We start from the raw sequence: 13,242 nt of genomic DNA, 5'->3' as shown, positions 1-13,242 counted from the left end.
AGAAAACACCTGGTGACAGATGTTCTTGATAATTAAGGAAAATTTCCTGCAGAAATCCTGGCAAACATCCCTAATGGGATGTAACTAAGAGCATTCTTAGCACTTGGGAAGCCTATCACTTTTTTTTTTTCATAAGTTTGTTTATTTATTTATTTCCCCCCCCAAAGCCCCAGTAGATAGTTGTATGTCATAGTTGCACATCCTTCTAGTTGCTGTATGTGGGACGCGGCCTCAGCATGGCTGGAGAAGTGGTGCATCTGTGCGCGCCGGGGATCTGAAGCCGGGCCACCAGCAGCAGAGCGCGCGCACTTAACCGCTAAGCCACGGGGCCGGCCCTCACTCACTTTTCTAACCTAAATGTCAGAGTTTGTTAGCTGGTCACAAAGGACGGTGGGTGACCTAGAAGGTGTTTGTTAGGGAATTTTTGTAGTGATCCCAGTGCAGAGCAGGCATTTCAAATTTCTATAACATAAAGGCCCTATAATCTTTTCAGAGCTTAAGAACATACTAGTCATTAAATAAAAAGCAAGTAGAAGGGGGGCCAGCCCGGTGGGGCAAGCAGTTAAGTGCGTGCACTCTGCTGCAGCGGCCCAGGGTTTGCCAGTTCGGATCCCGGGCGCGCACCAACGCACCGCTTCGCAAGCCACACTGTGGCGGCGTCCCATATAAAGTGGAAGAAGATGGGCACGGATGTTAGCCCAGGGCCAGTCTTTCTCAGCAAAAAAGAGGAGGACTGGCAGATGTTAGCACAAGGCTGACCTTCCTCACAAAAAAAAAGCAAGTAGAAGGCATCTTTTAAACAAACAACAAAAATATATGTATATGCACGCAAAATAGTCAAATAATTTAAAATATGCAACCCATGTAGAGTGCTAACTAGTAGCCACAGGAACAATAAAGCATGGATAATAAATATCCTGATATACCCCGTGCCTCTTCTACCTCAAGCATGTCCAGACAAAAATTAAATTACATACTAGGCCATAAAATTTTCAAAGGCAAAACACAATGCCAAAAAAGAAAAGTGCTTATTAATCACCACTCAAGCAGTGGGGTGAAGCTGCCTGCACAATACACAGTATAGAAATGTGTAACCTTGGTAACTGTTTCCAAGGACACTGGGCTCTTGGCTAACAAGAGCTGAGGTGGAGCTGAATGCAGTGTTGAGTCATTTTAATAAACTTGCATAAATAAAATCAAAGCACTGGTATTCCACACTCCCCCAAATCCTTATTGGTGGTATCTCATAAAACATTTCCACTATTAAACAGATACTAAAGTAGTGAATACTTTTCACAGCAAAGGCTTTGTGTTGCTGTCTGCTGTATTCTCCTCTTGCACCTCCCATGGAGTGACTAAACCTGTCTTACTTGGTAAGGTCAGCAGTAATTATATTTAGGAATTTTATCTGAGATTCTGGAATATATCTAAGAATGGAAACCAATCTAGTTAACAGATGAGCTGACTTTTTAAAATGACATTGATATAGGCCACTGTGACAATAATAGTCCATATAGCATTTCCAAAAAATGTCTCAGCAATGTAAAAACTGGGAGACAGTCTCGTCACAAAGGTAGAGTTTGTCGTCATGGTCTATTATGGAATGTGCAAGACCAGTTAAACAAGCCTGCTTGAATTCTGGTGCCTCGTTGAAACCGCTGGTGCTGCTCAGGCTGAAGTGGAGCGCAGAGGCCTCAGGAAAAGCCTGCGAGGGACCAGCCCACTGTGTTGTTACTAACAGCCCACCAGCCCTGTGGAGGCAAAGGCTCTGGAGGTAACGATGCAGAGACAGCTGTCTCAGTCGTTAGCAGGGAAGATGGTATCATCTGGAGCAAATGAGAAAAACACTTATTCATCAACGCTGCTCTGCATTCTGGAGCGCAGCAAGGTGAAGCAGAAGCCGCATCAACAGCTCTTCAATGAAAACGTTCTGTACCTTTCTTGGAGAAGATGAAAGTAGAAGCTATAAGGTGGAACAAAATAGAATTTCCTCAAGCTTTCTCCTGAGAAGGGAAAATAATCTAATTATGTAAAGTAGCAATTACATAGACAAAACCAACTTTTTCAGTTTACAAATAAAAACTACGTCTAGGTCAGAAAGCCTCAGTCACACAAAGTGAAACAAACAAGATTCAAAATCCCTTCATAAAGCACATAATTAACAATTCAGAGAAATGTGTGTCCTAGATTGGCATGTTCTTCCCAGGAATAACATAGTCCTTAACCACTTTGCTTTTTTTCTAATTTTATGCATTCAGTTTAAGTGGCAAAGAAAATTCCCGACACCAAAGACCATGAACCTTTTCCTTCTAAAATTCAGTGCTGTTTTTGAACAATTTTCTTCCACTGCTTTTAAGTCATGTACTTCTACTACAAATATACATTTTCCTATTCTCACTAGGCCAGGAACTCCACCGTCTAATCCTGAATTAATTTTCAGGTCTCTCACACAGGTACATCAGTATTGGTCCCTATGCAGTCATTTCTGGAAATTTGGACAGAGGCCACTGCAGAGAGATTACATTCAGCTGCCTTTCCAAATCTTGTCTGAAAAAAATACCATGTTCACAGTCTGTGTGTGAGGTAAAATAGGGTTTTCAGTGAAGGTCCCAAAAGGGAAGGATATTCATCCTGATACACAGGATTTGGGCCTCTGTCAAAATGAACATGCTTCTCCACTGCAAAGTGCCCAGGCATGTTTTAAGTCTTCTGAAGTTGATAGTTTTAGAAATGAACAAAAGGAGTAGAGAACTGGTTCAGTTGTGACAAAGTTGGTAAATCTTCCCTCACCTACCTGCCATTGTCCAATGGAGACGAGCAGAATTTTTTCTATAAAAAGACAGAACATCAATTTAATCACAATTTCCCCTTTTTATTCATTTCAGATATTAACAAATTAAATGCATACTACTTCACAGGACAATAAGTGTTCTAGATATAAACAAACACTGGCTCGAAACATTCTTGCCAATTCCATTCCTACAACAATAATTTATTTTTCTTCAAATGTCAATTCTTCACAGTTTCAATACTGCAGCAACAAATTATTCCTTAGCTAAAGAAAATTGTCCATATTTTAAAATAGCTTAAGAGAACTAGAGATAAGTCAGCAAACTTCTGGTGCCACATGCAGTTTGGACAATTTTACCTCAAATCCCAAAGACTGGCAGTGGGACCTAGGGGACAAAGGTCGTCTGCAGGAATGACCGGGAACTTTCCGCAGCTTTTCTCCCCCTCTTCCTCTTACGAAATTCTTCACGTAGATTCATGGAGGTGAACTTTGCAGTACTTGCATTCTGTTTATCGGTCCCTGTCACCCCCTGGGGTCACAACCCATGGTACTTGGTACATTTTTTTATGAATTTGGTACTTCACAGAGGAGCTTTTCAGAGCAAATCAGGCAGGATGAGGCCAGGAGGTTTTGGTTCAACACAGTTGATCCAGAAGTTGGCACAGCTGGCGTGATACTGGTGTCCTCCATATGCCAGCTTGAAACTGTCTGTTTCTGAGTTGAATGCCTGCCGGAAATAGAGAGATGTGGGGCAAGTCAGGCTTCTGCACCTAAGAGCTGATCAGCAAGCAGCACGTACACCTCTCCGGGTCACAGAGGCTGAGGCCAAACTGGCACACACACAAAAACCGAGCAGGTGGCTCTAGGAATTCAAGTGAGAAAAGTTTCCCACTGCTAATTAAAGGTATAAAAAAACTTTACCATTAAACCCAGTTTCAGCAAAAGGAGGTCAAATCTTTCATAGAAAAGGCAGACAGAGCGGGGAGGTCATGATATGGGGAACTAAAATAGCCGAGGGCTATGGACAATTTTTATCCCTCATTGTGCTGAAGGGAGCCCTTCCCCTGAGGCTGGCACTTGACTGTAACATGTAATCCCTTAAATTTCTGTGGCTGATTACAGTCCTATCATGAACGAAAACAAAAGATTAAAAAACTCTTAGGGTCTAATGCCATTGGGAGCTGATAAGTGAACTGACATAATTAAAAAGTCCAAATAGGTATAGGGTTTGTAAAAAAAAAAAAAAAAAAGATATTAAACACATAAGAATTATTTCCAGATGAGTACACAATGCTTATAGGGAGCCAGTCCTGGTGGTCTAGTGGTTAAGATTCGATGCTCTCACCGCTGCGGCCCGGGTTCGCTTCCCAGTGAGAGAACCACACCACCCGTCTGTCAGTTGTCATACACTGCTAGCTGCATGTTGCTGTGATGCTGGAAGCCATGCCACCTGTATTTCAAATACCAGCAGGGTCACCCATGGTGGACAGGTTTCAGTGGCGCTTCCAGACCAAGACTAGGAAGAAGGACCTGGCCCCCCACTTCCCCAAAAATTGGCCATGAAAACCCTATCAGTAGCAGTGGAGCAGTGTCTGATATAGTGCCCGATGGTGAGAGGATGGTGCAAAAAGACCGGGCAGGGTTCCCTTTTACTGTACACAGGGTCGCTAGGAGTCAGAATCGACTGGACGGCACTAACAACAGCAAATGCTTATCGTAAGTTACAACCAGCCAGTCCTAACCTCAGCCACTTCCTGGGTGTTTTCTAAAGCACTATAAGTAAATAAATAAATAAAACAAAACTCTCAAACCCAAACAATTTGTTTTTGTCTGATAATGGCCAAATCCTGAGCTCTTTGATCTCATTCTGTGTCACTACAACGTCCAGTCTTCAGAATTGGCTCATTCTGTTACCCTGTTTATCACAGAAAAATAACCACAACACCAGAAGCCCATTAAGAGATACAAGCATGCAAACAGGACGGAAGCGAATCCACACAGACACGTTAGTTGATTAAATCAAACGTTATGGGAACAAAAATGACTCAGTAAAGGATTCATGATTGGAACGGTTCAGGATGGCAGTGGAGTCATCAGATTTGCCTTCCACACTCAAAATTAAGATGGAGATGCTAAGATAATGTGTAAGTGGTTCATACTTTTTTAGGATGTTCTTCTGCAGGCTTCTCTTCTTTCTGAAATAACGTTGAAACCATAAGGTCAACAAAATTCCCAGAACAGGGCCTCTTGCCTCCAAACAAATCCTTACAGGTTTAACCTTTTCTCTTTACCACCCTACTGTGCACAGGGTGCTGCAGACACAATGCAAACAGCATGCTCGTTACAAAGGCAAGAACTGCATCCATTCCCTCAACAGCTTCCCCCACTGCCCTTTTGAAAGAATGTATCTGTGCTTGTGGTCAGATTTCAGAGCTTCATAAAATCCCCTCCTCTGGCCACAGACCTTGCAGTGAAGTGGGCTCGATGGGGCTGTCCCCCAGGTCCTATCAGGGAGGTGCTCTGCCATCTGCAGGGGGAAGGCGTGTGACTTACCCGGCTCCTGGAGTCCACGTTTAAAAGGCAGACCCCACAAGCAAGTTCCTGAGCATTTTTAATCCCAGGCCGTAGCATACAAGAGGAAAAATCCAGTGAATTTTCATCGGGCTGTGAGGACAAGACAAATGGGTAAGAACTCAGCAATTCCAAATGCTGTTGGCTTCACTCTGATCACTCATCCTCAAAAGGTCCAGCAGCAAATGAAGTAAACTCTTTAATACCACCAATACAATTATGCAATTTCCCACACGTTCACTGAGTACCCGCTGGGTTCTAGGTGCTAGGAATGCTAACATGAGTGAAAAATGGGCCTTGTGCTCTGAGAACTCAGTCCAGGGGTGGGGCCAGGTAGGTATCGGGCAACACAGTGCCATGAGAGCCACACTAGGGGTAAGTACTGAGTGCCAGCACACAAGGCGGAGGGGTGTGTGTGGGGGGTGGGTCACTTACCCCAACGCAAGGGAAAAGGAACCTAACGGCAGAGAATGCCTCCTAGAACTTAGAAACATCTTGGCTGAGTCCTGATGGGTATATGCTAAGTCAAGGGACGGGGTAGGATGAGGTAAGGGAGGGAAGGATATTTATTCTACCTAGAACAAGCAGCACAGGCAAAGGCCTCTAAGCAAAAGATCCGGTACAGGAAGAAATCTAGGGCATAGGAACCAAGCTTATGAAAGGAGGTAGGAGATGAAACCGGGGCAGGAAGGCCTTGAAAGGAATATGAGGGTTGCAACTTTATCCTGGGAAGCCATTAAGGGTTCTAATTGGACCATGACAGGATCAGGTCTGTCTTAGGGACAGATCCCATGGCTGCAGTGTAGGCAATGAAGTGGCAGCGGCAATCCTCAGGTATGGGCCTCAGTTACAAGGCTGTTGTAGTGATCCAGGAGACAGACACTGAAGGTCAGGACTATGGTAGCAACAGTGGGGAAGGGAGAGTAATGGACACTTGCAAGAGCTATTAAGGCAGTAGAATCAACAGGCCTGGGTGATGTTAGATGTGCAAGGAGGGGAGAGGCTTGGGCAACTGACAGGATTCACCACAACAAGGCACATGAGAGGAGAGCCAAGTTTGCAGATGGAGATTGAGGAGAAGAGTTCAGTTCGGTACAAGCTGAGGTGGAGCTGCCTATGGGACAGCCGAGTTCTGATGTTGTATAAGCAGGCAGATGGAGATACAGGCCCAGAGCTCAAGGGTGAGAGATTTGGAAGTTATCAGCTATAGACAGTAACTACAACAGCAGCTAATAACTCAAGGTCTTACTTGTGCTAGGCACTACACTAAGCTCTTTACATGCATTATTTAATTTATTCCTTACAATAAACCTACGCAATATGGAGAGTGTAACCCAATGATTAAAAGGGCAGGTCCGAACTTCAGAAAGCTGTTAATTTCTTAAACGTTAAAATATACATTTATTATATGAGCTTGCAATTCCACTCCGAGATATTTATCCAAGAGAAATGAAAACCTATGTTAACAAAAGTCTTGTACAAAATATATTTATAGCAGTTCTATTCCTATTAGCCCAAACTGGAAATAGCATGTGTCTATGAACAAGAAAATGAGTTAAAAAAACCATGGTATACTAAAACAATGGAATATTACTCAGTGATAAAAGGGGTCAAACTAATACAACACAGATGAATTTTTAAAACATGCTAAGAAGCCAGACACAAGGACATATATACTACATAATTTCATTTATATAAAGTTCTAGAACAGGCAAATCTATGGTGATGGAAATCTGTGGAAAATAGATCAGTAGTTTTGGAATCAGATCAAAGGATTGACTGCGAAGGGGCAAGAGGGAACTTTAGGAGGTGGTGAAAATACTCCATACATGGGTGGGGTGTGGGCCACAAGGCTGTATGCATTTGTCGAAACTGATCCAACTATATACATTTTTAAGATCTGTGCATTTCATTGTATGTAAGTTACTCCTCAATTTAGAAAAACCCCTGAATAACAAAACCAAAAAAAAAAAAAGATTCAGAAGAGTTGGATTCTTTTTTTTTTTTTTAATTTTATTTATTTATTTTTTCCCCCAAAGCCCCAGTAGATAGTTGTATGTCATAGCTGCACATCCTTCTAGTTGCTGTATGTGGGACGCGGCCTCAGCATGGCCGGAGAAGCGGTGCGTTGGTGCGCGCCCGGGATCTGAACCCGGGCCGCCAGCAGCTGAGCACGCACACTTAACCGCTAAGCCACGGGGCCGGCCCAAGAGTTGGATTCTTAATGTGAAAAAATTTGATATACCTAAACCAATTTATTTTGCTTATGTATGCCCTAGAGGAGAGTTTCTCAAACTTGGCACCCCTGACATTTTAAGCTGGGTGATTCTCTGTTGTGGGGCTTGTCTTCTGCATTGTGGGAAGTTTAGCAGGATCCCTGGCCAATTTGGGGGCAAAATCAACACCCCCCCCCCCACCACTAAGAACTGATTTTCCAAAGAAGAAAAAGTATGTGCACACATACCAATACATATATACACACAAACACACACGTATAAGTTGATTATAAATTTTACTGACATAGAGGATGTGTAGCACAGAATTTCTAAATAATAATAAAATATACAATCACCCTTATCGCAAATTCTATATAGTCGCTTGATTCTCACAGAATGCTTTCTTTGACTTTTGCCCAACTCCTGGATACACAGTTAACCTATATGCTTGCTTTCTTGAAAGAGTGTAGTTCTGACGTGAATGTTGGTTGATGTTTTCATGTTAAGGACTAAGACTAAACAACACAGACGTATTTCAGAACTTCACTCATCTGTCAAATACGTGACTTCTTTGTCGAATCAGATAATAGTTCTCAAATACTGAAGACTATTTCCTTAACTTTTTTTTTTTTTTGTGAGGAAGATCAGCCCTGAGCTAACATCCATGCCAATCCTCCTCTTTTTGCTGAGGAAGACTGGCCCTGAGCTAACAACATCCATGCCCATCTTCCTCCACTTTATGTGGGACGCTGCCACAGCATGGCTTGACAAGTGGTGCGTCGGTGTGCGCCCAGGATCCGAACCCAGAGCGCGCACACTTAACCGCTACGCCACGGGCCTGGCCCCTCCTTAACTTTTTATTCTATTCATAGTACAATGGCTACAGACTCAGCATACTTTTAAGTTTAATCTGCAATAACATTCTCTATCACCTTCTTAAGTCTAGACAATCAACAAAACAACAAATCAAGCCCTGATTTGTAGCATTTGCTGATTTCCATGTTATAAATACTCCCACCATAGTTGATTTCAAGCTACCAATGTGATGTCACTGAACACAGAGTTGGGAAGAGACGCCAGCAGTACCATTATGTAGTATTTCCACATACGGATATAACAGACTAGGGAGACCAACTTCCTGGTTTGTGCAAGACTGTTCTGGTTTAGCTCTGAGGAAATCCCTGAGCAAATCTGGACAGTTGGTTGTTGTAGGACAGACATAAATAACCTCAAAAGCTAAGGACTAAGCAGGTGGGAAAGGAAGTGACGATGGAAGGGAGTTGATAGGCACAAAGTAAAAGGGTCAAACAATTGTCTTGTCTTGAGAACGAAAAACAAGAGCAGTACAAGTCAAGTGTGAGAAAGTTAGAAGATTACCAATTTGGGCTCAGAAAGATGTCTGAATTTAAGATCGCACAGGCACTGCAATCTGATGTGATAACACAATCCAGTATGATTATGCAAGTGTGCGGCTGAAGAAAGATGGAGAGAAGGGTCCTGTGGTCTGGGAGCATGGTGTGTTGGCTGATTTTTCCTCATGGATACTGAGGCGACCCAGGATGATGGCAAATTCCTGCTAAAATAATAGCCTCTTTTTCTATAGTTATTTTAGGCTGAACCACTGAGGAGTTATTATACTGGTTTTGTATTTACAAAATTGTATTATCCTTCTGCAGAAAAAAAAATTGACTTCTCCGTAGAAAAATGTGTGCGTTATGTACGCTGTTTCCCATCCCTCCCTAATTTGAAATAATAAACCATGTACTAGCACCACAAACCTTTCTTAAACTAACCTGAGCTGATCCATTCAGATCACACCTAGGGAAGGAAGAACAGACCCTTCTCAAAGAAGAAAACAGGAGGTGGATGTTTCAACCTGAGGACTCTGATCGTGGTGGCTGACCTACATGGCTTTAGCCCAGCCAGAGGATAATTTTTCTTTTTTCCTTTTTAGTGCAATCATGGCCACTTTGGTCAAACCTAGAAACAAGTGGTACTATCACGTATTTGCTGTCCAATTCCGTCATCTGTAAAATGGTAACACTGTCACTTGCCCTCCCTCCCTCAGTTGGTGTTGGGACCCTCACAGATGTATAAAAAGTGCTCTGGAAAGGATAAAATACTCTAAATGATTATCACAATTACTCACTTTGACAAATAAAATCTAACAAGCTTTTTGAAGAGGTTAAAAACACAGCACTTCTGTCATCTACATTATAGATATTTATCATGTTACTGAATAAGGACTATTTGAGAAATAATTAGAATCTGGGAAAACTGAATCTTGAAATAAACCAAATTCATAAAAAAACGCTTTAATATCTGTTTATCAAAGGCATAAGGGAAGCAAATGAAAAGGTCATATTGTAATCTCCAGTGAAAATCATAAGGCTCTGCATAAATTACCCTGTCGTCCAATTAATCTTTCCAATGATAAAATTACCCTTTATAAATACACATTATAAGCAGGGAGATTGCTGTAATACATAGTAACAGTGTGACACCAATGAATGGCTGTACTTCTATAAGAAGGTATGCCCTCTACACGCCACCTTAAATTGAATGTCATTTACTTTAATTAGCAAATATTTCATGCATTTAGTAAAGATTAAAAAAATTACATTATACATGACCTGCATACACTGACAAGTCCTAGAGTCAGACTGGGATAAATAATCCTGAATCTTCAGCCAATAATAAACCGCTAAAATGGTGTCCAAGAAAATCATTATTTTTTTTGGTGTTTGTGTGTATGTGAGGAAGATCAGTCCTGTGCTAACATCTGCCAATCCTCTTCTTTTTTTTTTTTGCTGAGGACGAGTGGCCCTGGGCTAACATCCGTGCCCATCTTTCTCCACTTTATATGGGACGCCGCCACAGCATGGCTTGGCCAAGCGAGTGCGTCAGTGCACGCCCAGGATCCGAACCGGCGAACCCTGGGCTGCCACAGTGGAGCTCGCGCACTTAACGGCTTGCGCCTCTGGGCCGGCCCCGAAAATCATTATTAAGGAAGAAGAGTTTGACAGAAATTAGTGTTCTTCACCAACATCCTCATTCTTCTTCTGCCCTCAAATGTTAGTATGGGCTTCCCCTGTCCTCTTAAATTAGGCATGGCTGTGTTAACTTGCCATGGTCAACAGACTATGAGCATAAGTCATAAGTGTCACTTCTGGAAGGAAGCCTTTAAGACCAATATGCTATTTGTTATGTTCCCTTGACCCTCCCATGGTGACCAGCTATGTTGCACATAGTGGAGGCTCTGTCAACCCAGGTCCCTGAGTGAGAAGAAAATGGCACAGAGACCCCTCTAACTTGAGACGGACATATAGCAGGAACAAGAAATAAAGCTTTGTTGTTTTACATCACGAAGATGGCGGGGGTGGGGTGGAGGTTGTTTGTTACTGCAGCATAACCTAACCTAATTTGACAGATATAAAGAGTGATCTAGACACAGGTTCCACAAGCAATTCTATACTTTTGGTTTTGGTTACAATGTAACTGTTGGGTTACAATGTAATCATTCTTGGTTACAATGTTTTATGTAATTTTTCCTATTGCTGCTATAACAAATCAGCACAAATTTAGTGGCTTAAAACAACATAAATTTATTCTCTTACAGTTCTGCAGGTCAGAAGCCTAAAAATGGGTTGGCAATGCTGCATGCCTTCTGGAAATTCTAAGGGAGCATATGTTTCTTTACCTTTTCTAGTTTCTAGAGATCGCCTGCACATTCCTTGGAGTGTGGTCCCATCTTCCATCTTCAAAGCCAATAGTTTAGCATCTGCCAATCTTTCTCTCTCTGCCTCCATTGTCACATTGCTTTTTCTCACTCTTATTCTCCTGCCTTCCTCTTATAAGGAACCTTGTGATGACACTAGGCCCACCTGGATAATCCAGGATAAGTTCCCCATCTAAAGACCCTTAACTTAATCTCATCTGCAAAGTCCCTTTTACCATATAAGGTAACAAAGTCACAGGTTCTAGGGATTAGGACGTGGATATCTTTGGAGGTGGGGCATTATTCTGTCTACCATATCCACTTTCTATCAGCCAAGGATAACCATGCAGAGACATGATGAAGATTCTGTCTCTAAAACATTGTGCAGACTGGCAAGATGACAAAAATGCCATCATTATTTTAAAAAACTGTTCTCCTGATATGCCACAGCAATAGGAAGTAAGTACTCTGAAATTCACTGCTTTGTTCACATTTTCATGAAAGGAAGTACAAAAGAATTTTATTCTACTGAGGATAATAAGGGAATCAAAGAACCTGTGTGATTCTCAATTGACTAGAGGTCAGGAAAATAACAGTCCTGTCTCTTTTCATGGATTTTATATGGCAAAAATGGATTAGTTTTGTCTTCCAAGACTGAGTCTTTCTTTGTTCCAAACCTACTGAACTTCAACCCACATCCATGAGATAGAACCTTAGAAAGCACTACACTCATCTCACTAAAACAGATGATTTTTACCTCTTGAGAAAGAACAGTTCCTTCACAGTCTGTGCCCAGAGGAGATACACTTCTACCACAAGAGGGAGTATTAGTCCATGGATAAAGGGAGTATTAAAGGGAAAGAGGAATATAAAACTTTGTTAATGAAACTTGCAGCTTAAAGAAATATTAAGGAGGGGCTGGCCCGGTGGCACAAGCAGTTAAGTGCACGCGCTCCGGTGCGGCAGCCCGGGGTTCGCCAGTTCGGATTCCAGGCGCGCACCGACGCACCGCTTGGCCAAGCCATGCTGTGGCGACGTCCCATGTAAAGTGGAGGAAGATGGGCATGGATGTTAGCCCAGGGCCAGTCTTCCTCAGCAAAAAAAAAAAAAAAAAAAAAGAGGAGGATTGGCAGATGTTAGCACAGGGCTTTTCTCCTCACAAAAAAAAAAAAAAAAAAAGAAATATTAAGGAGTTTCAGACTGTGTGCTCTGCTTTCCTTGGCCCAAGCATCACTACTGCAATGCAGCACCAACATTCTGGAACTTTCTCTGGGGGGAGAAAAGTAATGCAGCTGCCTTTTGATGGAAAGAGTTTCATGGAGTCTTCATAGGAAGCAACCAGTCTTTTTTAGCATCTTGGAAGCTGAGACTAACAATAGGAAAAAGAATGGATTTTTAAATGATGATGTGCATTCAAATCCCAGATTTGTCAGTTTCAGGCAAGTTTCATCTTCTCTGAGCCCCAATTTCTTCACCTGTGAAAATGGGGATTATACTATTGACCTCATGGAATTGTTACCAGGATTAAATGAGAATGAATGTAAAGCATATAGCACAATGCATGGCAGGTTCTAGGTATAAAATAAACAATAACTATTATGTTGGTATTACTGGAATCGAAGAGTCTGACTCTGGCAATTTGGTTCATTAAGAAACTTTAAATTCTACCTAAAATGAAACCATGGTGTAGAGTTAAAAGCTTCCTACACAACCTCAATCATGCCTCTCTCCAGTAAAGATTTCTCTGCTGTGAGCCTCTAATCCAGAGTCCTTGGAGTTTGTATAGTTTTGTTCCAACTGAATTGAAGATGTTGGTTTGTGTGTCACTTACACTTATGCATCTATTTTTAGAGTGAAAGCTTCTTCATGACAAGTCTCATACTTCTTCTGTAGAATGTATGCTGTTCCTCATGCAGTGGGCAACTCAAGTAAGTGTTATAGACCAA

The 13,242-nt window shown here is 42.0% G+C and overlaps 1 protein-coding gene across 9 annotated transcripts in view; it reads right to left on the bottom strand.

Moving 5' to 3' along the window:
- Positions 1-2,856: 2,856 nt before the first annotated feature.
- SYNRG (synergin gamma) overlaps positions 2,857-13,242 on the bottom strand; it is a 75,347-nt gene continuing 64,961 nt past the window's right edge. For 7 of the 9 annotated variants that reach the window (XM_058560419.1, XM_058560422.1, XM_058560423.1 and 4 more), the window contains 3 exons: positions 5,345-5,455; positions 4,951-4,986; positions 2,857-3,518 (listed from right to left, as the gene is read on the bottom strand). In XM_058560419.1, the coding sequence (XP_058416402.1) occupies positions 3,387-3,518; positions 4,951-4,986; positions 5,345-5,455 (279 nt within the window). In that variant the 3' untranslated portion in view covers positions 2,857-3,386. The remainder of the gene's footprint in view (positions 3,519-4,950; positions 4,987-5,344; positions 5,456-13,242) is intronic. The other 2 variants (XM_058560421.1, XM_058560427.1) reach the window with 1 other exon arrangement.

This window comes from Diceros bicornis, chromosome 18 (assembly GCF_020826845.1).
Source record: "Diceros bicornis minor isolate mBicDic1 chromosome 18, mDicBic1.mat.cur, whole genome shotgun sequence".
Taxonomy (NCBI): Eukaryota; Metazoa; Chordata; class Mammalia; order Perissodactyla; family Rhinocerotidae; genus Diceros; species Diceros bicornis.
The sequence above is the reverse complement of the archived record's forward strand: the minus strand, read 5'-3'. Positions and strand labels throughout refer to the sequence as shown.